Source organism: Pholcus phalangioides, unplaced genomic scaffold, assembly GCF_987345545.1.
Source record: "Pholcus phalangioides strain wild (caught in Gottingen) unplaced genomic scaffold, Ppha-v1.0 ptg000015l_1, whole genome shotgun sequence".
Taxonomy (NCBI): domain Eukaryota; kingdom Metazoa; phylum Arthropoda; class Arachnida; order Araneae; family Pholcidae; genus Pholcus; species Pholcus phalangioides.
In genome coordinates this window covers 27,566,808-27,593,318 of record NW_028301608.1, presented here as the reverse complement: position 1 = coordinate 27,593,318, position 26,511 = coordinate 27,566,808, and the positions used below count along the sequence as shown (strand labels likewise).

The 26,511-nt window shown below is 36.0% G+C and overlaps 1 protein-coding gene across 1 annotated transcript; it reads right to left on the bottom strand.

The window, feature by feature from the left end:
• Positions 1–247: 247 nt before the first annotated feature.
• On the bottom strand, positions 248–25,274 carry mRpL28 (mitochondrial ribosomal protein L28). The gene is made up of 8 exons (XM_089243265.1): positions 25,205–25,274; positions 22,885–23,146; positions 18,983–19,141; positions 9,566–9,707; positions 8,654–8,797; positions 7,689–7,821; positions 4,940–4,973; positions 248–405 (listed from the first exon to the last, which is right to left on the bottom strand). Exons 2-8 carry the CDS (start codon positions 23,091–23,093, stop codon positions 351–353), a joined length of 876 nt encoding a protein of 291 aa, XP_089099391.1. The 5' UTR covers positions 23,094–23,146; positions 25,205–25,274; the 3' UTR covers positions 248–350.
• Positions 25,275–26,511: the final 1,237 nt, after the last annotated feature.

The following is a 26,511-nucleotide window of genomic DNA, read 5'->3' as shown; positions in this document are numbered from 1 at the left end:
ATAAATAAGAGAAAATTCTCTTGTCAAATATGGATTTTTCCAAAAATGAAATTTTAACCCTGCTAAAGGATAGCATACGTTTTTTTCTCAATTAAAATTTAAGTCAGGCCTTAACTCCCTGAGGTCAAAAGATAAAATTCTACAGTAAGAAAAAGTAACCCACACGTTTTTGGCAGCAGAGTCATAAATGTTGTCCTTAATGAATGAAGTTTTTTGCATGTGAATTATGTGCAGGAAATTACAGTAGTGAAACTCAAAGCAATCCATGCTTATTTATTTTGACACTGAAACCTTAACAGTAGTTCAAGAAAATAAGCAGAAAAATCTTTTTAATTTACAAAACTATGACATCAATCATTTTTCCCAATGAATGGAACTTTAGAAATCAACGAGGACAAGGGTGATCTGAAAAAAAAAATTACACGACATAAATACTTCATGAACCTAAACCTAATTTTTGCTAAAAAAACATTTAAAGCATCTAACATGGTAAAAAATATTAAACTTGCTTATATAACAATACACCACCACTTCAATCTTGCCTAGATTGCACGGCTAGTGGAACACAAAAGCTTAGTACTGCATATAGTCAATGTCGTACCAAGTGATATTACAACCTTGGAAGTAACAGTTGTGGAGGTCGCTTTGAAACCACTTATCTACTATACCGATTTCGAAAACAATTCCCAAGCAAGTCAAACAGCTGACCATAGACATGGGTTCAGTCAACTAGGGTTACTACCAGGGTGGTTTGGTTTTAACCAAGTGGTTTTTTTCAAAAAATCAAAAGTTGCCTAAATATAATTTTTTTCCTTGAAAAATATCATATTGGTTCATTATTAGCCAAAATGTTTCATTTTTACCCCATTTTATATCCTTGGGATACATTCTGATGGTATATCTTTAAATGACATAAGATTTTATAAGCGGTTTTTTCAAAAAGTCTCATAAAAGTGGCCAGAATATAAATATTTTTCATATGAAGTATCTTATTAAAGTTATATGCAAAAGCCAAAATTTCTCATTCTTACACCATTTTCTAACCTTTGGCTACATTCTGATGCTCTATCTTTAGCAAATTCATGAATAAGGATTGCATCTAAATGTAGTGGTGTATTATCTCACAGGGTTTCTTTTTCTATTCACAAAGTAGCAGCAACAGTAGTGACACCATCATGCTAGGGGCAGGTGGTCCTATAATCCAATAAAGACACCAGCTGTCCTTAAAGGACAAAGACCAGTGTACTAGTAGTTACATTACCTCACATACATTTTCTTTCCCATAAGAAGTAACACATCTACTGTATATCTCCCAGTCTTAATATATTCAATAGTTGTTTTTTTTTATACTTTCTCACATACACACACAGTTAAGCCCAGTTAATCAATGTTCTACTGTATAGTAGTAACAGATTTATGAAAAATAATCAGCTATATACAGGGTGATTATAATTTAAGTTTTGATTCCAAAACTATACAATAAGTACTGATCAGAATGACTTGAAAATTTGCATGGATACTCCTTTTGCAAAAGGAAAAAATGTGCAAGTAGATGATGCTGTACTTGGGCAGCAGTATAATCTATTTTGTGCAACCACATCATTTCAGCACTTCCACAGCATCAGTGTGTGGATAGAACTTCTATCAAGATGTACATTGCAATACCAGCAAAGCAGCTGCTGAAGACCCATTTTGACAGGATGCACCTTAACCCTTGCAACTTCTGGCTGTGGGGGTACCTCAAAATGTTATAAACAGTGGTCAGATTGCAAACTTTGGTGAATTGCAATCTCCAGCACATTCCCTATATGTTAGAAGTTCCTCAGGAATATTAACGGGGGGGGGGGGGTGTTTGGTTTAATGAAGCTGAATTGCAAGCACATCCACATCATGACCATGGCATACTCCGATTCTGTTGTTGAACAACAATTTTTGTGCTTTCAACCTCAGGTTGGACAACATATTTCACATTTCTTAAGTAAGTTGTAGTTATTTGTTCAATTACTTCGTTTTTTGTGATGTTTCCATGAATTATGAAATCGTGCAATGCTATAATTAAGGTATCATTTTGCCATGACTGGCTATCGTTTTCATTCTGGGAGCAAATTTCCCACATGTTGGATGATGTCATTAGTTTTACATTTTTAAGTAAAACCTCAAGTGCAGAGGGGCCTCATAAAAATGAGATCTGGTTCAAATTATCGAGAATAAGCATTTCTAGCAAGGTAGATTCATGTCGATTTTCAAGTCATTCTGACAATCGTTCTTTTTTTACAGTGTTTTGAAATTAGAACCTTAGTTATAATCACCCTGTATATCATAAATCATTGATAATTAATCTGCATTATTTATGCTTCATTAAATATATTATATTCACCTAATTTTTATTACTTTTTGCAAAACAGCTTCATAATTAAGCATACTAAAAGTAACTGGAGAAAAACCTTTATATATTATATGATTAATAATAACATTAAAAGAATTTTCAAATACACAGTAATCCATTGAGTTAAGCAAAAAATAATTAAATTGCAAAAGTTGGTTTTTGTTAAAATGTAAGAAATATTTACTGATTAATTATATGGGAATAGTGATAATTACATTAATAACCATTTCATTTTAGTTAATTATTAGAAGTTTGAATGATTAAGAAATTTCATTGTTTTTAATGTTAATACTATTTAAAACAAAAAAAACCGGTTTACACCAAAAAAACCTAGTTTAAACCAAAAAACCCGGTTTTTTGGTTTTTTTCACCAACCCTGGTTACTACCCCCATCTGATGATTGTATATTGCTATAGCGGAATCTGAGTAACTTTCATTACTGTTGCATCATTTGGCAAGACAATATTTGCCAGTACTGTGACAGACAAAAACTCTACATGAAGGGACTATGCGCCCGAGCATTTGTGTTCCACTAACTAACCGTCCAATCCAGAAGGATATGGTTAAAGTGGTGTGCCATGTTATATAAGCCATAGCATGCTTAACTTTTGGAAGCGAGTGTAGTTCCAGATGTTTTACCAATTTCCATATCTTCATAGAAACTAAACAACATATTTATGGACTTGTTATGCAATATCAAATTGAAGATTCAAAAATCAGATGTTGGTTATTGATGGGAAGAAACATTTTAAGTAGTTAAGCTGTAGGTTTTAACAAATTCAAATATTAATGGTGACCAGCAAAAAAAAAAATCTTGTATGCGGAGATGCCAACTGCTATGGATTGTCCATGGTTTCTACAGATTGTCGCGATAAATTATGAAGCTATGGGAGACTCTCAATGCTACGGAAATCGTTTCTTTGGTGTTTTACTTATTTTTTAAATTGCATCAATCCTTACTATAATGATGAATTTGTATACGCATTTGAAAAGGTTCCAGAGAAGACAAACTCTGAGCGGATCTGTTTTATCTGTGCGCGGAAGGCAGTCTGTAAAACCGCCACTCTACTCAATGCCTAAACGTGCAAAAACTTGTTTTCCATCAAAACAGCCCCACACTCTGGGTTAAAAACTGGTTTTTGAGTGGTTCAAAGTAGTGGAGTGTGTACGTATAAGTGGATAGGTTTCTTGCAACAGTTTCATTTGCATATTGCATGGTCGAGCTTGCGGACTTGTGTTGGAAATAATGTTTCATCGCAGGTGCCATAAGAGCTCTGATATGAAGAAAAGGGAGGGGGGTCTAGGGTTGCAGGACGTCCATATATACGACGTAAATGGGCATATGCAGGTGGGGATTGCATTGAATATCCATGAATTATTAAGGGACTTGGTGACCTCTGAAAGTTGCTTCGGAAAGTGAGGGGGTCATGTGGCCTGAGTCTTCTAGGTTCCAGTGCCAATGAGGTGCTGTATTTAATTAACTTCAATTAAAATTTTAAAAAAAAAGTTGAATTTTTGAGTATTCATTTTTTATTGCAATATCAGACCTGCCAACTCTGATTGCCGATCTCTCTGATCTGCCGATTTAGGCGGGAGACACCGGATTTTTTATCCTACCTCCCGCTCTCCAGATTTTGGCAGAAAATTAGATTTTACGCGAGCTTTCACGTTGTCGTGACGTCAATAATTACCGTCGTCGTTAGGGAAAAACACCCATAGAGGACAGTCGTAGTCATTTCCATCGAGCAGCCGTAAAAAAGTCTCTGTGACCGCATTTAAGCAACTGGCAAAGACGCGACTTTGTTTTCGTAGCATTTATCGGCAATCATTAATCAGGCGCATGACCTTGGTTACCAAAATTCCTGTATAATCGTTATTGTATTCCATTAACAGCCGCGCGGTAAACACGTTTTTTTCGTCCGCAGCTTTTTAATCTGAATTTTTTTAAATCGTTTCTTCCGATTAAACATCTTCAGAAAGCAAATATAAAACTTTAAGCTATATACAGCTAAATATAAAGCTTTTAAGAATTCATATACCCAAGATTATCAATCACTGATAGCATCCACTAAAGGAAACACATACTTTATGAACAGTATGTAGATGTGATTTCTCTATTCTGCATGGAAAGACTGGCATGGAATTATATTCTTCTCAGGGGCAATGCAGAACCTGCCTTCGGGGGGAGAATGTAACTTTTTCTTAATTTATTTAAAAAGAAAAAAAAATTTCGAAAATTTTTTAATGAACTTTTTTTTTGATCGAGTCTATGAGGGGGGGAGGGTGCCCCCCCTCGGGAGAATCTCTGGATTTCAAAAGTTGGCATGTCTACAATACGATTATGAACCCCATGGCAAAGCTGAACATTCATCACTACTGACAAGCTTTAAGCCAATGTTGGCATGTCTGTGTATGCTTCATCAGTAATCACTGAACGTCTTTTACATTCAAATCAGTCATACAAAGAAAATCACCATTATCACTTAATACAATCTAAACTTGCAAATAATCAGCAATACAGAAATATTTTTAAATTTATAAATAAAAAATTACTTTTGCTCTTGCTGTTCTTGCGCTCCTTTCTCCTCTAGAAAAAAAAAATGAAGTATTGGTAAGACTAAAGAAGCATGACTTGCTTAGACTTTATGACATAGAATCAAAATAATTTGAAGGAAGAAAACACAGTATGACCCAAAATAACATTGTTTACACTCATGCAATGAGTAAAAAGCAGATGTTATTAAAATTTAATGCCTTCATAGAGCTGAAAATATATCCTGGTATACACTTGACATGGCAGTAAAACAATTAAATACAAGGGTTAGTAACTAAGTATGTTAAAATTTGATGATTTTGTATATAGAGTGCTGTTCATATTATCATAGTACAGTGGAACCTCAATACAAAGGGATCAAAAAACTTGTAAGGGTAATGTCAAGTCAGTAAGGGGTCGTATTTTATTTCACCTTTAATAATTTTTAAGAATCTTTATTTTATGTTACAAGTGTGCCTGTATATTGCTTGAACAATTCTATGTATTCTATCTACAAAGTCATAAAATATTTTTGTTATTTTCCACGAAAATTTTTCATATTGAGAATAATCCTAAATTTGGTGGAAAAAAGCATATTTTCATTGCTGGAAGATCTGTCCCTAGTGAATAAGCAATGCAATTGTCCAAAATAAATTTCCTCCTCTCCCTTGAAACATTTTAATCTAGCTTTTTCAACCATCTCTAGCTCAAAACTTCCAGAAATCATTCGCATTTATCTGTGGCTTTTGTAGTCCATAGGTTGAATTTTCAGGTTCGAAACAGGAATAACAGAATACTTCCTGTTACTCCTACCATGGTAACCCTATCCAAAGGTGAGGGGTAAAATCTTTGACACATATTAATCAACAAAACAAATGGCAGAGAAACAATGAAGCATAGAATTTTTGAAACACACGAGAGTAATGTCGTAAAATTTTTTGAACTGATTAACACATGGGTGATTTTTGAAAATGAGTTGCGATAATGCTGTACATAGTCAACTTAAGCAGGATGTGGTCATCCATGTCAAATCAGAATTTAGCATTGTGCCAACCTTGGGAATAATAAAATGCTGAGTTACTGGAGTAGTCAAGTTATCTGCATGTTAAATTATCAAAAGGTTGCACTTTATCTCCTTTTCCATAAACAGATCGCACACACAAAGCCCACCTCTGTCTCAAGAAAGTGATATAAGCAGGTGAAAGCCTGGCCATGCTGGAAATTTGCACCATATCTGAAATACTCTGAATTAGTGTAGAATTATGTAACACAAAATGAAAGTATAACATGAACCATGCATAATCTGACAAAGAACATAATTTTAGGGCCACAAAGCTCAGAGAAAACACATTCTGGCATGTATTAATTTACTAGAAATTTCCCCAATGGAATGTTTACAAAGTTCATGTATGGTTTAGTAGAGGAACTGTGATAATTCAAGTGCCAATCAATTCACCATAAAGCAGATGGCAATAATCTTAAAATAAGAAGCCAGTAAGTGTATGGTTTTGGAATAATTCTTTAGAAAAAAATTTTCAAATGATAAATGGTACAACTCACTTATAATCTACACAAGTTTAGCAAGAGTCTGAATTCCTAAAGGAAATTTGTGTATTTTACTGGGTATAATATAGTGGAACTTAGATAACTCAACACCTCACAGGTGATTGAAAAACATGACTTAAGCAGGTGGCAGGTTAGAGAGGTTTTATTTCCTCTCACCTATGATTTTTTAAATCTGTTTATGTATGTGTACGTACCTGCATAAAACTGAAAAATTCTATATTGCATCTACAAATTTGTAAAATGTTTTCATCTGTAATTTTCTATGAAAAGTTTCAGTATTTAGAATAACCCCAAATTAGATGGAAAAAATCATATTTTGATTGGTAGATCTTTTATTTGTGAATAAGTTGTACAATTGTCCAAAATACAAAACTTTCTTCCTTTCATTAAAAAAATTTTGATCTAGCTTTCTTAATCATCTCACTCAAAAATTTTGATCTCATTAACATCTATCTGTGGCTTTTGTACTCCACAGGTTGAGTTTTTAAATTCCAAACTGCAAGAAGTATGGAAAGTAAGCTTATGCACGAAGGTGTGCGAGGGATAATCTTCGACACATATCAATCGACATATAAACTGGGTGGGGGGGGGGGGGAGACAGAATTATTGAAATACAAATGAGTAATGTTGCAAAATTTTCCAAATTGATCAACACAAATGGGCAATTTTCAGAAATTAAGTTGTGATAACATAGTCCACATCAGTTGAGTTAAGCTGGATCTAGTCACCATGTGTTGAGTTAAAGAGGTTTCTCTCCATTGAATTTAGTATTGTGCCAACTGTGGTAGAAAAATGTCATTATCAGGGTAGTCGAGTTACCTGAGTGTTGAGCTATCAAGGTTGAATTGTATTAGTTGTACTGCAATTCAGATACTTTTAGAAAGTTTTTCCTCAATCTCAAAAAATTTTAGAAAATAAGTAACACCTCCTCTAAACATGGTGAGTGATTATTGGTGAGAGAGTATTCCTATCACAATTTAGGTCAATCAATGCGCAATTTCAGCAGTCCCCTATAGCTCAGAAAAAGAGCCTCTAGGCTGGCCTATTTCTCTGGTAACCACCTCCCCTTTATTTTCAAACTCTTTTCTAGGAAAAAACATAGGATTTTTTACTCTTAGCTTTGTTAAATCAATAAAAACAATCAATAGAAATCAATGTTAAGAGTTAAAAAGCCTCCTGCACTGCATAGAGATACATTTTTACCTATTAATTGCTGAAGGTAAAGTTTTCTGAATTCATATTTCAAAGGCACAGGATGTTTTTCTTTTTCTTCCAGTATCCTTTGTTTCTTCACAGCTTCTCGTTTCGTGAGTCCAATCCATTCCGCCTCCTCTAGCTATAAACAAACATGGAATAAATAACAAATTTCAAGATAAATACTTGTTAAATTCATGCCAAAAAAAATTTCCTCAAGTGTATAAATACACTTATATCTTTTGATCAGTTGAAAGTAATTATCGACGATGGCTTGCATGCATCAGTGTGATTTTAAACCATAGGCAGAGATAGACTTGGAAGTCTGGGGGGCACGGTCATTATTTATTGCTGGGGGGGGGGCGATGATGATATGATCATATACGCATATATATACATTAGATCAGTCGACTTCACCTTTGCCGCTGCCCCCCCCCCCCCCCGTATCTCAGCCCATGTTTTAAACACTTTCATAAATGCATATAAACACAGAAGAAACTGATATTCTTATGATAATGGCAAGAAAAGTACATAGGTTTAAGGATAAAATTATTATTTTTGATTAATTTTAGACCAATATATCTTATAATTTAATATTTGATCATCTTTGTTGCACCACAATTATCTTTGGTATATGAGGGCTAATTAAGCAGGGACCTAAAATTTATTGCTGATTCTAAACACAGCAGCTTTTAACAATATTTTTCTATGCCAAGAAGAGAAATTGGTGACTGGCCCCTTGTCAGGTGACTTTCTGCTGTAGCAATGTGTTTTTGCTGCCATCTTTATCTCCTTTCTTGTTGTACCTCTGTGTCAAGAGAATTTTTGACCAGGATGGCATCCTTTGGTTCAGCAGGCAATAATCTGATCAGCCTGGGATACCACACCCATCCATATTTATTATAAGTCCATAATCACGATGAAGTTTGAACTCAAAAGGAAAAAAATAATATTACTTAAATAAATCAACTTACTGGCAATTCAAATTTCTTATATTTCTTCCAGATTTTCTCTTGCTCTTTCTCATCTTCATGAAGACGTTCTCTGGTGGCAAGAGCCATGAGCATTTTATGCCTAAGGTTTAGACCCAGCTGAGACTTCAAATCTTGAACTGGGGTCTGGAAAAAAAAACCCAATTTGAGAAAATATTGCTTTGGGTGAAGAAAAAAGAAATATTTCCTTTGAAAGTAGTGGAACTTCTTTTCATGATCACGACAGGCTACAAAGAAGAAGAGTTGGAACAGAGGTTTTTCCCTCCATAACTTTTTTCACAAAACTCTGAAAATAAGCGTTCCATGGGACATGTGAACAGAATTTTTATGCATCCTTTCCTGAAATTCCAGGTATTTCACATGCTATACCCCCCTCCCCCAAAGCAGAATGTTTTTGATTGTTCTGCAACAAGCCCTCGGCTGACTGGAAATGTTCTACAGTTCCCATAATAATGTTTTCTACATTTTTCTTAAAATTCTTTAAGATTGCCCTGCAGTAGCACTGATTGTTCTGTGATGTACGTTGCAAATTTCAGCGTATTCGGCTTTGGGGACTATAACATATCAGCGGCATTTCTGATGGAATAGTGGTTTTTTTCATTAGTGATGCCCAAGACAGTGTTTCGTTCATTTCTATATAAACTATTGATATACAATATAGGATGTTATGGGTTGGGGAGAGGTACTAATAAAATAAATTCACTGAAAGCAAAGCGGTAGGACAAATAGGTATGGAAGGAGCTGATGTACATGTATAAATAAGAAAAAAAACAGCATAAAACTGTTGACAGTTTGAAAAGATTAATGAAAGTTGTTCAAGACATTTTTGTTTATTCAGGAAGCATTTGTCAAGTTTCAAATTGAATTCAAGCAATTATAAAGTTCAAAACTCACTTCTAAAATATAATTATCAAATCCAAAATGTTTATCTATTAGCTGCAAGGTTCTCTCTGTAACTGTTACTATCATATATTTGTTCAGGATCTCGCTATAGACTATGGATTTTTTCAGAGTGGGCACCCAATAATTTGGTACACTAAAATTAAAAACAAAAAAAACATGAAAAGAACTCTTACTCAATTTTGTAACATAAATACTGCTGAAAATTTTCAAGTTCAGTATGCAAGAGCAATACTGGGAAAAAATAGTGTAAAGTTAGATTTTCCATTAATTTCTTCTTCTTGAGTGTAGCAGTCTCTTCCAACACATGCTGCATCTCACTCCCATGAGATAAAAGTAATGATAAATAAATACATTCATACATTAAAAAATATGTATATATAAAATTGATGTTATGTGTATACGTGTGTGTGTATCACACACTATACAAATCTACAATTTTAGATTGATTGCCGCCAAATTTTGGATATATACCAAACAGGGTCTGACTTGAATGATAGGCTACTTTAAAAGTTTGTCAGATCCATCCAAAATGGGTAAAAAACAGTCATGCACCAACTTTTTTTGGACCTCAACAATCACTTTCAGAATGTTTACTTTGGTTACCGTGGTTCCCTAGAAATACGTTTCAGGCCGTGTCCGGAAAATTCACCGCCAGCAATTCACCGACAACAATTCACCGCCGGAAAATTCACCGACCAACAATTCACCTCTAGGAAAATTTACCGACCAACAATTCACCGCCATGCAATTCACCGCTAGGAAAATTCACCGACCGACAATTCACCGCCATGCAATTCACCGCCATGCAATTCACCACTAGGAAAATTCACCGCTAGGAAAATTCACCGACCCACAATTCACCGACAACAGTTTTAGTGCGAGTCAGTTAGCGAGGGAGTGAGCGATTGAGTTACTCAGTGACTGAGAGATTGAGTTACTCAGTGACTGAGTGACCGAGTGAGTAAGTGATTGAGCGAGTGATCGAGTGAGTAAGTGATTGAGCGAGTGATCGAGTGAGTAAGTGATTGAGCGAGTGATCGAGTGAGTAAGTGATTGAGCGAGTGACAGAGTCAGTGATTGAGTGACTGAATCAGTGATTGAGCGAGTGACCGAGTCAGTGATTGAGTGACCAAGTGAGTAAGTAATTGAGCGAATGACCGAGTCAGTGATTGAGTGACTGAGTCAGTGATTGAGTGACCGAGTGAGTAAGTGAGCGAGTGACCGAGTGAGCGAGTGACCGAGTGAGTAAGTGAGCGAGTGAGTAAGTGAGCGAGTGACCGAGTCAGTGATTGAGTGACAGTCAGTGATTGAGCGAGTGACCGAGTCAGGGATTGAGTGACTGAGTCAGTGATTGAGCGAGTGACCGAGTCAGTGATTGAGTGACTGAGTCAGTGATTGAGTGACTGAGTCAGTGATTGAGTGACCAAGTGAGTAAGTAATTGAGCGAATGACCGAGTGAGTAAGTGATTGAGCGACTGAGTCAGTGAGCGAGTGACCGAGTCAGTGATTGAGTGACTGAGTCAGTGATTGAGTGACCAAGTGAGTAAGTAATTGAGCGAGTGACCGAGTCAGTGATTGAGCGACTGAGTCAGTGAGCGAGTGACCGAGTCAGTGATTGAGTGACTGAGTGAGTAAGTGAGCGAGTGACCGAGTGAGTAAGTGAGCGAGTGACCGAGTGAGTAAGTGAGCGAGTGACCGAGTCAGTGATTGAGTGACAGTCAGTGATTGAGCGAGTGACCGAGTCAGGGATTGAGTGACTGAGTCAGTGATTGAGCGAGTGACCGAGTCAGTGATTGAGTGACTGAGTCAGTGATTGAGTGACTGAGTCAGTGATTGAGTGACCAAGTGAGTAAGTAATTGAGCGAATGACCGAGTGAGTAAGTGATTGAGCGACTGAGTCAGTGAGCGAGTGACCGAGTCAGTGATTGAGTGAGTAAGTGATTGAGCGGGTGAGTGAGTGACCCAGTAATGACTGATTCAGTGATTGAGCGAGTGATCGAGTGAGTAAGTGACCGAGTCAGTGATTGAGTGACCAAGTGAGTAAGTAATTGAGCGAGTGACCGAGTGAGTAAGTGATTGAGCGAGTGACCGAGTCAGTGATTGAGTGACTGAGTCAGTGATTGAGTGACCGAGTGAGTGAGTGACCCAGTGAGTAAGTGATTGAGCGGGTGAGTGAGTGACCCAGTAATGACTGAGTCAGTGATTGAGCGAGTGACCGAGTGAGTAAGTGATTGAGCGAGTGATAGAGTGAGTAAGTGACCGAGTCAGTGATTGAGTGACCAAGTGAGTAAGTAATTGACCGAGTGACCGAGTCAGTGATTGAGTGACCAAGTAAGTAAGTAATTGAGCGAGTGACCGAGTCAGTGATTAAGTGAGTGACCGAGTCAGTGATTAAGTAAGTGACCCAGTTAGTAAGTGATTCAGCGGGTGAGTGAGTGACCCAGTAGTGACCGAGTGAGTGATTGAGCGAGTGATCGAGTCAGTGATTCAGCGAGCGAGTAAATTGGTTAGTGAGTGAGTGAGTGTTCAGTAAGTTAGTGAGGGAGTGAGTGAATTGGTTAGTTAGTTAATTTTTTTGACGTAGTAGTGTCACAAATGATTAAAAAATCCGATTGTTCCGAAAACATATCCCTTCTCAATGAGTCTATATTACAATATTGATCTAATGTCATATTTATAGCTTCAGCTGTTTCGGCTCGGCATGATTTCAACGTTGATCCCCACTCTTATGACGTCCTTAGGTTGTCGAATATGGAAAAACCATTTCTTAGTGAGTAGTGAGTCTTTACGTCGTGAAAAAAACTATTCACAACATTTGATATATTTACAGCTTCACCGGTTTTGGCTCGGCGATGATGAATGTTATGTTATTTTATATACAGTACTAAGGGGCTCTGCCCCCCCTGCGTTCTGTCAAACCCCCCCCCTTTTCTATTCACAACATATCTTATTTATTTCGTCCCACTTCATCAGCGTGCTATGGAAAGGGACACGTGAAAGCACCAGCTTACAGAAGAAGCGAATTTTATAATAATAAAGCAACAAAAAACAAATGTGATTTATCAAGTAACCCTAGAAAACTTCCCCATGGGGGGTCCCCAAACTCCAATTCGTTGAATTTCATGGGGGGTGGCCCTGACTGGATTTATCTCGGGCTACCGATGTGTTGCAAATTTTACAATGTTAAACAACAAAAACCAATGAGATTCATCCAGGGACACCCGAAATGAAACCTATCAACTTTTCCATGGGGCCCCGACCTGAAGGTATGTCGGACATACCCCCTGTGAGTGGCCACGAAAATTTTTAATTTTTATTAATTTTAAAACGAATAAAATCCAGGGTCCACATCCAGTAACGGGGACCCCATACGCAGATTTTTAGTGGGGCACACAGACACTGGATTTATCTCGGGCTTGTGCTGTTGAAAATTCTACAATGTTAAACAACAGAAAAGAATGAGATTCATCCAGTGTCCCCAAAATGGAACAGGACCCCTGACTCGGAAGCTAATCCGGCATCCCCTGTGAAGGCCACTGCAAATATTCATTTTACCAACGAATAAAATCCAGGCGCCCCCCCCCCCCCCCCGCAATTACCCGTGACCGAATTCGCAAATTTTATGGGACCTCATACTGGATACACATTGGGCTTCCGCTATCGCAAATTTGTCAATGTTAAACGAGCAAGAAAACAATGAGTTCCATCAAGGACCCCTGGAAATGAAACCTTTTAACTTCCCCATGAAGGTGTATGTGCAATCTCCCGGGTACCCCGACCCTGTATGTTGGGAGCACTGGTGATATATGTATATTTTACGTATACATACCTCTCGGCATGACCCCCACGATGGCAGGGCTGACAGGGGCCGGAACTTTTCTTATCCTTTGTGATATTTTCACACTATAAATTAAGCGCAGAGGGGCCCGTGAAAACGCTGGTTTGGGGGTCCGCCATCTATTTCAGCTTAGGGGACCTGCTGTAGGATGTGGGAACCTCTGGGTACATGCACATAACTTGGTCCCGATATATGCTAGAGTTAAATGAAAACTTGACCCCAAAATCGTAACCGACTTCCGTAACACAAAAACGTAACCGATTTCCATCACTCAAAAAACGTCACCGACTCCCGTAATAAAAAAATCGTCACTAATTTCCGTTGCATAGGAAGTATATATATACGTATATAGTAAATATAGAGTACATATACTAGATACGCACTAAGGCGGGATTCCTGGAAGTTCATCACGTGAAATCGCGGGTAACAGCTAGTTCAGCAGAAAAAAAATCCATTGGTTACTGATGATCAGCGATGTTTTTTATAACATCAAAGTGATAACAGGAGATGATTTTAAGCATTTTTAGGAAGTTAATTCATCGCGTATCCACTTACTTTATTATCTTTTAATTCTGTTATTATCCCTTTTAAGATTCCATTAGAAGTTTCTGAGTAAAACAGAGTTAATGGAATTTTGTTGAATATACTATCTTGTATTGGGCAACAGCAATTTGTAATTTATACAAATACAAGGCCACAACAGGCAAAATGCCCAGCGAGGTGGCTGAGAAAAAGATGCCCACAATAAATATGGATGTCATATATTTCAGAAATACAGCAACCCGAATCCGTATCATCTGAATTTCTTCTCATAAAGTCATTATTTAAACTTTCCGCCATATCTTTAGGATATGGCACTTACTCACTCAATAGATCACTCACTCACTAGATCACTCACTCACTAGATCGCTCACTCACTTAGCAGCTCGCTCACTCACTCACGGACTGACTTACTCGCTTATTGAATCAGTAACTCACTTGCTCACTGACTCACTGAATCACTTACTCACTGGGTCACTCACTCAGTAACTCAATCGCTCATTCCCTCGCTAACTGACTCGCATAGAACTGTCGTCGGTGAATTTTCCGGCGGTGAATTGTTGGTCGGTGAATTTTCCTAGCGGTGAATTGCATGGCGGTGAATTTTCCTAGCGGTGAATTGCATGGCGGTGAATTGTTGTGTCGGTGAATTGTCGGTCGGTGAATTTTCCTAGCGGTGAATTGCATGGCGGTGAATTGTTGGTCGGTGAATTGCATGGCGGTGAATTGTTGTCGGTGAATTTTCCGGCGGTGAATTGTTGGCGGTGAATTTTCCGTAAACCGTTTCAGGCATGTATATGCCTTTACGATGGTTAGTCACTCCTTTAATGATGCCAGTATATTGTATGATAGTTTATATGCCTTTATAATGGTTTGTCACTTTTTCAATCCTTTCAGTAATTAAAGAAGACCTGTGCAGTACTGGGTATTATAGATAGTTACAAATAAAATTTCATGAGATATAACTAACAATATCAGGGTTGGTAAAAAAACCGGTTTTTTTGAAAAAAACCAAAAAACCGGGTTTTTTTGGTTTAAACCAGGTTTTTTTGGTTTAAACCGGTTTTTTTGTTTTAAATAGTATTAACATTAAAAACAATGAAATTTCTGAAAAATCATTCAAACTTGTAATAATTAACTAAAATAAAATGTTTATTGATGCAATTAACACTATTCCCATGCTAATTAATCAATAAATATTTATTACATTTTAACAAAAACCATTTTGCCATTTAATTATTTTTTGCTTAACTCAATGGATTACTGTGTGTTTGAAAATTCTTTTAATGTTATTATTAATCATATAATATATAAAGGTTTTTCTCCAGTTACTTTCAGTATACTTAATTACAAAGCTATTTTGCAAAAAGTAATATAAATTAGGTGAATATAATGCATTTAATGAAGCATAAATAATGCAGATTAATTAACGATGATTTACGATATACAGGGTGATTAATAACTAAGGTTCTGATTTCAAAATACTGTAAAAAAAGAGCGATTGTCAGAATGACTTGAAAATTGACATGAATATTCCTGAAAAAATTCAATTTTATTTGATAAAGGGGAAAAAATACTTAAAAATGTAAAATTAATGACATCATCCAACACGTGGGAAATTTGCTTGCAGAATGGAAACGATAGCCAGTCATGGGAAAATTATAACTTAATTATAGCATTGCACGAGTCCATAATTCACGGAAACATCACAAAAAAAATGAAGTAATTGAACAAATAACTACAACTTACTCAAAAAATTTTAAATATGTTGTCCACCGCGTGTTCTGGCTATGAGGCTGAAAGTACAAATATTCTTGTTCAACAGCAGAATCGGAGTATGCCATGGTCATAATGTGGATGTGCTTGCAATTCAGCTTTATTAAACCAAACGCGCCCCCTTTCCCCCGTTCATATTCCTGAGGAATGAGGAACTTCTAACATATAGGGAATGTGCTGGAGATTACAATTCACCAAAGTTTGCAATCTGACCACTGTTTATAACATTTTGAGGTACCCCCACAGCCAGAAGTTGCAAGGGTTAAGGTGCATCCTGTCAAAATGGGTCTTCAGCAGCTGCTTTGCTGGTATTGCAATGTGAATTTTGATAGAAGTTCTATCCACACACTGATGCTGTGGAAGTGCCGAAATGATGTGGTTGCACAAAATAGATTATACTGCTGGCCAAGTACAGCATCGTCTACTTGCACATTTTGCACTTTTTTCTTTTGCGAAAGAAACGTCCATTGCTTCAGGAGTATCCATGCAAATTTTCAGGTCATTCCGATCAGTACTTATTGTATAGTTTTGGAATCAAAACTTAAATTATAATCACCCTGTATATAGCTGATTATTTTTTATAAATCTGTTACTACTATACAGTAGAACCTTGATTAACTGGGCTTAACAGTGTGTGTGTGAAATTATAAAAAAAACAACTATTGAATATATTAAGACTGGGAGATATACAGTAGGAGATGTGCTACTTCTTATGGGAATGAAAATGTATGTGAGGTAATGTAACAACTAGTACACTAGTCTTTGTCCTTCAAGGACAGCTGGTGTCTTTATTGGATTATAGGACCACTTGCCCCTAGCATGATGGTGTCACTACTGTAGCTGCTTCATTGTGAACGGAAAAAGAAACCCTGTGAGATAATACACCTCTACATTTAGATGTGTGATGCAATCCTTATTCATGAATTTGCTAAAGATAGAGCATCAGAATGTAGCCAAAGGTTAGAAAATGTTGTAAGAATGAGAAATTTTGGCTTTTATATATAACTTTAAATGACTAAGATACTTCATATGAAAAATATATATATATTCTGGCCACTTTTATGAGACTTTTTGAAAAAAACCACTTATAAAATCTTATGTCATTTAAAGATATACCGTCAGAATGTACCCCAAGGATATAAAATAAGGTAAAAATTAAACATTTTGGCTAATAATGAACAAATATGATATTTTTCAGGGGAAAAAAATGATATTTAGGCCACTTTTATCTGATTTTTTGAAAAAAACCAAAGTGGTTTTTTTAAAAAAACCAGTTGGTTTAAACCAAACAACCCTGAACAATATACAGTCAAAACTCATTGTAATGACCATGCATTACAGGAACTGTTCTGTTTCAAAAACTGGTTCAATAAGACAAATGTTTCATGTAGCAGACTATCGTATATGTTTTTCTTTCGATACAATGTCTGTTTTCAATAGAATTATAGCAGTCATTATGAGAGAGTCGACTGAATAGCTCGCTTAAAATTTTTTTAAATAAACAATTAAGAGTTATAGAAAGTTCAAGGTTATAAAGGCATCCACATTTCTTCAATGAAAAAAAAAAGATGTTAAAGTTATCAATAAAGTTGCTCATAAATTTTCACTGCTGAAGCCGTTCCGATAACAAATTCTTTTGAGTAATTATTCAATTAATACCCAATTCTGCTTGTTTTCAATTAAGCTATGGCACAGAATTCAGCCCAAAACAAAGACTTTTTTGCCATTGATAGTGGTTGCAGAGCCCCAGGGTTGTGTTTCCTTCGTCCTGGGATCCTACTTACGAGGTCTGTTCAAAAAGTATTCGACCATAATTTTTTGTGTATGAAACAATGAAGCTAGGGTGGCATGGTTCGGTGCATATATTAGTCAATCTTAGGGTGCATACTTGCATTTTTTCCCTTCCTGTAAAAGCTTCCAGTCGTAGGCAGACTGCCGATAAGTGAGCACTGTGTCATTTTTATTTTTGACAAAATGGCAGGAAAAACTTGAACAATGCTATTGCACTAATTGTGATGGAGCTGTAAATTGTGATGCAGAATCTCTTGAAAGTGCTTCTTGGTAATGGTGATTCTGCCATGCAGTGCATACTCATGTTAAACCCTGTCACTGGAGTCAAAGAAGATGGTCCGCATGACTTTGACATTGCATCTCTTGAAGCTCAAATTGTCAGTTGAAATGTGATGAATGGATCCATTTCTAATGCTCACTTCATTTGCAAGTTTTCTGTGCCATCTTAGAAGCAGTTTTACCACTCCTTTATTGGTGGGGTACCCATCTCTCTATCTCAGAAGGTCTGTTGAATTTTGTGGATTGTTTCCACTTTGAAATCACCATGCTTCACACACAAAATTTAATGCAGTAGCAATATTAGTTTTTCCCTGCCATTTTGTCAAAAAAACAAAAATGTGACAGTGCTAACTTACACTTCCTCATTCATCGCGATCGGCAAGCTTCTGCATGTAGGTAAAAATTCAAGCATGCACACACTAGGATTGCCTACATACATGCACCAAATCACATCTCCCTAACTTAATTGTTTAAGCACGGAAAATTATGGTCAGATACTTTTGGAACAAACTTCTCATGTAGGATTATGATAGAGACAATGACTGAATGCTCATCTGAATTGGGCATTGAATAGATAGAGTAAGTATTATTGATAGCAGCCAAAATTTCCTAAACATAAACGATCAATCAGCCCTATTCTATCCAGACAGGAAATCAAACATTCATAATGGTGGAAGGATGAACAAAAATAGGCTCTGTCCTGATTTCCCCCTCTTCTTTTTTTTAAACTCTAAAACTATATTGAAGTTGTTGCAGAATTTTGTCTGCCACTGCGACAAATGCCATCAGTAGCTTGTTCTACATTAACACATCGGAAGCGAGACTGACATCTCGGTCCAACCTTGTCTCACTGGAGTTTGAAACTTGTTCTCCAGCTGCCAAGTGTGGAATACTTTGTTAGTCACATTTTTAAAGGGGGGGGGGTGAAAGAGATGGAGTTTGAGTTTGATTTTTTTTCTCTTCCCTCTGTCTGATGATGAAAGAGTGGGGAAACAAGACAGGGCAACAGAGTTGCGATATATCATGATAGTGTATCATCTAATGGAAACGTTAATGCACTTTTGCTGTAAAAGCTGAAAACTGTCTGCATAAGAAGTGTTAATGTACCATAAGATAAATAAGTAAACAAATTACAGTACACACACAGATAAAAATCAACAAATTCTGTAAAAACGAAAACTCACAATTTGTATAGAGTGAATGATGAGTAACGTTTCGTGAAATTTAGTTTTGACTTGGCTTTTCTTTCATAAAACCCTTTGATGACACCTTCGCCACCCCATAAACCCTCATCAGCTTCTTTGGGGTACAAAACAGGAAGCGGAACATTCTCTATTCTCTGCCTGTTATAGAAATTGAAAAAATAAAATAAAACACACTATATCAACATAATAAAAGCAATGTTGTCAGCAATATAAATTTTTTTTAGCTACAGCAATACCTTGGCTAACGAAGATAATCTATTCCGGAATCATGTTTGTTAGCCGAAATCTACGTAAGCCAAAACGTGATTTCTCATAGGTTTCTATGGAAAATCATTTGATTTGCTCTAGGTTCTGCCCAAAATTTGAAAAGATAATTTTTATTAAAACACAGAGGAACGCTCTAAAAAAGACAAAAACTAACTGGAGGCTCAAATGAACTTCACAATTGGACAAATGAGAATCTTCAGGAAGATGAGAGATACTGATCTTTTTATTTTACACTAATGCTTACACACAAACAAACAACACCAGCTTTAGTCTACCAAAGCTGGTGTTGATACAATGGAGTAGAGTTTGTACGAGTCCTTTGCTCTAAAAACAGTATGCATTTCCGTTGCCTGACATTTTGAATGCATTTTCCATTGCCTAAACCTTTCATTTTACATGAAATGGTTCAAAAACTTTCAGAAAAAAAAAGTGGAAGTACAGCTTGAAAAAGATTCCAAGAAGGACATGAGTTAATCGTATTCAAGTGAGCACTTCTGATGATGATTGGCACCAAAATTCAGCTCATGAAGCAGCTGTTTCATACTAGCATGTGCATCCATATCAATTAAAATGCTCATTAGTCAAATCCGTATTCATTAGTGGAGGCAGAAAAATCATGAAAAAAATCTTCATTAACTGAAAAATTTGTAAGCCAAGGTATTACTGTATTTTCAAGAGTCACAAGGTGATGAATTCTCATTATACAGATGATCTTTTTGCTGCAGGGCGCGGTAGCCCAGGTCGATAAGATACTCGCTTAAAAGTACCAAAGGATGTTTAGAGGTGTCACGATTTTGATACCCAGTTTGTCCTTGTCAGAAAACTTTCCTGACACAGGGGTACCAAAAACGACAACATGACCACAGAAAAAATTTGTACCGCAAGAAGTCCCCCCATCCTCTCAAGCCTGCCGTTCGGAATCGGAAATAGTAGGTCCCAGTCTAGTTAGCTCTCGTGTGCAGAAAATAACCATGGTGCGACAAAAATGATCAAATGCTCTTTTTGTTGCAAAAATATTCAGACTAGGCCAAAACAGCGATGTCACTAACATGGTTTATAAATTATACTTTTTCTTTTTATCCTTCATTTGATATGTTCTTAAACATTTTTGAGGCCATCACAATAACTCATAGTCTTGCCAGTAACCCTGGCAAATAATACCAAATCAGGCCAAAGCGGTTAAAAATAAAGTTCCCACACAGTGGTAATCAGTATAAAGTGGAAGCTCTCACAACAGACACTCCCCATTAATGAGAACCTCCCGTTAACAGACTTTTTTTAATTACGTCAACAAGCTTCAATATATTTTAATACTTATTAATGGAAACTCCCTGTTAGCGACAAAATTTTCAATCCCAAGGATGTCAGTTATCGAGAAATGTTTCACTGCATTCGGAATTTGCCGCCAAAGACAAAATGGTAATTATTACAGCCAAATATTGTATCACCAAATCAGAGGTGCCAACATGAAGAAAACATTGTAGGGCTGAAAGTTGTTGGTCCTCCCATATATACGGGACTTAAGCGCATATGCAGCTGAGGGAGGGTGCATTACATTGTTTTTCCAGAATTATTGGATAGGCTCAGCCCCCTTACAAAATTTATTGGGGGAAGGGCTCAAATGACCTCAGCTCCTAAGTTCCAGCACCTATGCACCAAACACAGCTGTTGGCAAAATATATTGCCAATTAAAAGAATGGTACTACTATTTTATAAATGCTACAACAGAAGTTTTGCTGTGGAAAGAGTTTGGTGAGCAAAAAGAGCAATTTCCCTGAGCGCCACATTTTAGAGGAACAAAGAAAAACATAAAAAAATCATTGACTTTTACAATGGAAGGGGAGGTACAGTTAGGTTTGCTCCCATTCAACTCCCAACCAAAATTTACCAACTCACTATGACTAGGATTTTTTTAGGTTTGACTCTTTATATGCTATATTAACCACTTTCTGTTAATTTAAAAACGTTTTTGAAGGGTGATAACATTTTGAGGGAAGAAAACTTTTGTACCCTCCCCATCCAAGCCTTTTGCGGCCCCTCCAAAGGTTGAACCTGCATATGCCTGTTTACATGGTTCTAAAATATTTAAAGCACACTCTGTTGCTGTTTTAAATTCATCAAAACAGATATAGTATCATCATTCTTTATTTCGTTACTTACGTTTTCTTGGCAATTTACCTTTCTAGCCTGTTGGCGCTTTTCTTCCTGGTTGGCTATTTTCTTACGTTGGCATTTTTTTTGTGTTGGCTATTGTTATTTATTTCCTTCAGCTTGTTGGTTTGCCATTTTTTTTACTGTTGATCTGTTTTGTCATCAAATGAAAATGAAGTCACCTCTAAAGGCCAAATGAACATCAGTTAGCAGTAAGTTAATTTTCTTCTCCATCTCATAAGTACCATTTTCCCAGTATGTTACCTTGTTTTTCTTCTTTGGAATGGCTCGTTTTTCTCAGGTTATACATTTCATATTTCCATTAATTTTTTTTTTTTTTTGCATACTATACCTGGAATTTCAATCCCACAATCGGGTGTTTATTGAACCCAAAGACCATTTTTGACCAAATCCAGAAATGCTTTTTTTGCCCTGATCTTTGCATTACTTAAGAGAGAGTCCCGGTTTTTATTTATATTCCAGAGAATATTTATTTACATATCAGAAGGAACTATTGCATTATTAAAAGGGCAGTCTGGGTTTTCATTTTGCCCAGAGAGTTTTTATTCTGAAATCATGTTTTTATCGATATCCCATTACTAATTTTATATATGTTGCTTCATTTTCAATCTTGATCTATTATCTGGGCTAGGATGTTATGTTTTTAATCTTGTTCCCTTATTTAGTCTAAGAATGTTGCTTTGCCTGTTATTGTTTTTATCGTTATAGTTTTCTTTGTTGAAGATTTTTCCCTTAGGGAAAAAAAAGGTCTGATAGCATGACTCCCTCACTCCTGTGATATATAAATAAATATTCTCTTTCTGTGGAATATAAATGAAAAAAACGTGTACTCTCTTTTAAATAATACAATAATCAGGGCAAAAAACCGTCTTGGGTTTGGCCATAAAAAAACCTCTCTGGGTTCAATAAAAACATGATTGCAGGATTAAAATCATAGTGACAGTATGCAAAAATGTAATTAAAGCGGAAATATATATGAAATGTACAAGCTGAGAGAATACAAATGCCATCCGAGAACAAATTCTAAATGAAATATTCCAACAAAAAAGAACTGAATGTAAAGGAAAAACTGTATGTACGATACAGCAGGTATAAAAAAATAAAATAAGTTTCAAAATGCTAACAGACTCAATTAATTCAAATGCGGCAGTCTACACAAAAGCCTATTATTACAAGCAACCTCAAGAGGGTGACATCACCTTCAGGCGATAACCAATAGTAGAGCAAGGAATAGCAGCCTAAAAGCCTAATGAGATAATAATAATAGAGGATAAAAAAAAAGTGGTGACCATTACCAACCAAGAAAGAGTGTCAACAGACTAGAGCAGAATCTTACAAAAAATGTTGTAAAGAAGAAAACGATTATTCTTTTAGCCTTTTTTATGCTTTTCCTAAAAAAAGCTCAAGATTACGCTTAAGCTCAAGCATACAATATGCATTACTTTTCGCCAGTTTCAGGGTCTTTTTTCCATTTGCCTGGTTCAGGTATATAGTGAACGGGAGATGGTTCCTTTTTAAGTTGCTCCTGGTAATTCTTGTAGACATCTGGCAGTCTAGCTTCAACGCTCAGAGGATTTGGTCTCAAATGTTTAATTGTCCAATATTTGACCTTCTTTAGTAACCTCAGATCATTACAAAACCGTTGAACCATTTCTACTGCTGGCTTGACTTGACTTGTTTTACGTCCTACGTACCAACCTAGGGCTTTAGTACAAGAAAAATATTTTTAAAAAATACAAGATTAGTTTATTAGATTGTTATTTTTTTAGAATGAGATGGAATGCATCAAGAAAGATACAAGTCTATATATAAATTGGCAGATATATAGTATATGAGATAGGCCTATTCACCACCATCTATATGTTATTGCCAAAGCTAGTAGTATTACTACTACTTAACCATACATATTCCTCTGCAGAATTTCTAATGAATTGGTGCATGCCGGAATGTGTGGCCCTAATGTATTTATGTTTTTGAGTTGCGCTTGTTTAGTGTTCATGTTGCCATCTGTTTTTCATTTTCTGAAATAAAGATGGAAATGCTTGAATTTTCATGCTATGTCTGCATCATGTTGTACGTCTGCCTGCTCTCTGATGAGAGACTTTTTTCAAATGGGAGACCAGCTTGCATTCACACCTCGAAGCTGGAAAACTACAGAAAACCAGCTTTAACCGACCACCACTTTGCCATCAATGGGGTTCAAGCCTGGATCCTTAGGACAAGAGTCCAGCATGATGCCCACATGACCACACAGTGGTCTGCTAGCTAGCCAGAAGTGCTGCTAATTTCTGAAATGACAAAGAGGTTTGGCCAAAGTCAGATTTTCAGAAATGATGTGGGCTTGACCAGCCCATTCGCAAAGTTGCCAGAGATCCCTGGGAAAAGTTTGATGTGCTGATGTAAGATAGTAAAGTAGGTGCCAAATCGATTTTTTTCATTGCCAATATGTGATACATGGCTATATATAATAGCTATATTAGATTAGCTCTATTTGACAAGAGGAAAAAAAAGAAATTTTAGAAAAAAATTATTTTTTGTCTTCTTTAATAATATAGATATACAGGGTGAACATGACCTGTTCTGCCAAGCAAAATGGGATGATAGACGAGCCCAGGGGGAACATAAAACACCCACCAACCCTGTCCTATTTCAAACAGTTTTCGAGTTATCATAGAAAACCAATTATGGAAGAAAACATTTTCATGTGCTAAAAAAAACAAATTTGTAAAGTTTCTGAAAGACCAACCCCCAAACTAAGTACATATTTGGAAAGAACAAAAGGAATCCTATAAGGTAACGTCAATTTCATTGAAATATCTGGATTTAATGGTGAACTACAAGTGCTAAAAGATTGGGGAAGTTCTAAATCAAATTGTTGCTAAAATTTTTAATTGCTAATTCAGCAAACACTCTTCTAACTACAGGCAGTCAAATTTACCAAAAACTTGTCATTCGCACCAGCTTTTCAAAGACACTATAATAAACCGTATAGGTGTTCTGGTTCAGGAGAAATTTAGTCTTTTGTTTGCAATACATCACTGAAATCAGCATTTGTCTAAGTAGACGCCTTGTAGATTTTGGCAATAATTTGATTTTTCATTTCGTCAATCTCTCAGCTGTTGCAGCTCGACATTAAATCCAGATATATCAATGGAGGCGCTGTCACCTCATAAAAATTTTTCTGCAAAATCAAACTGCCACCAAAATCTGTAACCACCAATTCCAAATTTTCGTTAAATACCTACTTTGACCAACTCTGATTGCAGTGATTGTATTACAGTCGAATACCACTATAGCGAAAAAATCTCCTCGTAACAAACACTTTTCCAATCTCCCAAATGCGTTTGCATAGAAGCAATGCAAAAACCTGGAATTCCTTTATAACGAAGTGATTTTTCCTGTCTCCAGGAGTCCGTAATAACGGAATTCTACTGTAGAAACTGGGCTCTAGTAGTGACATATATTTTCATACACACGAATATTACAGAGATATATATACACACATATGTAAAATTATTCAACAAAATGTACCAAAATGAAGTCAAAAACACAATATACGCAGCACAAAATAATTTCAGGAAACATAACAATTGTAGTACAGTGAAACCTCGATATAACGATCTGTGGGCGCAGAAAAATATTGTTGTAGAGGGATTTGTAGTAATATCGAATTACATAAATGCTTGTAGGATCCTATCCGGAAAATCTAAAAAATAATTCAATGAAAAAGAAATGGAAAATGCATTATTACAAAATTATTACCATATCACTAGATTGCTGGATTTTTCACCAACAACAAATAATCAGCGTCTTTCGGACGGCTTTAACTTTCCCTGACCGATTCATAAAAAAAGGAATTGTTGATTATTAGGGTTCGGATTTTTATGGTTAAAGATAAAACGTCGTTGCTGATAAGTCAAAAAACCCGAATTTAAAGTTCTTAATCAATCAGCAACGACGTTTTATCTTTCAAGTCATAAAAATTCGAGCCCTATTGATTATAAATAAAAGTTGACTGTTTAGCATGAAACAATAAATCAGATATTTTTGGAAGATTATTTGAGAATTCTGAAAATGAAAAATAAGTAATGAAAGGGAATTAAAAAGGCAAAAAAATGTTAGTAAAAAGAAAAAGTAATTATAGATTTTGTGTGATAACATTTCATCCAAACAAATGCAGAAGTTTCTGTGATTCAGTCTGGGATTCTGAGGAGAAAAATAAGGTTATTTAAAAAATAAGTATATATTTCTTCTCAATGGATTCAGTCACGAAAAGTATATCCAGGAAAATGACTTCTCTCAATCAGTTTTAATTAAGAATGTAAAAACCACAGTAAATTCTACAAATCCGAAGTAAGCTTTGTTGAGAAAGTGTAAGAAAAGGTTACATTCGAGTGAAAATGTCCCATGTTTTTAACGAAGCTTGTCAGTTTTGCTGTAAATCTTTAAGAAAAAGTCGGGAAAATTTGCATAACTTTTACCTGAAACTCTATGTCATTTTTTTTTTCCGTTTCCCTCAGTATTATTTTTTTCCTCCCTATAGTGTTAGCGATACCGTTATGCAAATCTGATCAAGAGAAGTGGGAGGATACGGATTGACGATTGAAAACTGTATATATAAGGACAGAATGATTACTATTCAGAACGAAAGGAAAATTTCTTCTACCACTCATCATCAAGTTCGCTAAAAGGTGGCCTGGTACTACCATAGAGAAGAAATATATATTATTTCTCCTCTAATGGTACTACCGTTGTCTAAATATACGTACGTAAAGGAATTCACACAAGGTTTTGCTGTGGAAGAATGAGCATCTAATAAATCTTTTACTACTCATTTTTTTGGTGTTTTTCAAAGAATAACAAATAGTTACAAGTGGCGATGTCTCTTGTTAACATACCGTGTCATTATCCCATATTGTATGGAATATGGTCATAGATAGGATTTCATGGCAACATGGAGTAAATTACTTGATGAGGTTCATAAATTTTTAGTTTTCTTGGAATTTTTTTAACCTGAAAATACTTTTTTTCAGTAATTAAAATAAAGATGAAATCCAAAAAGATATAAA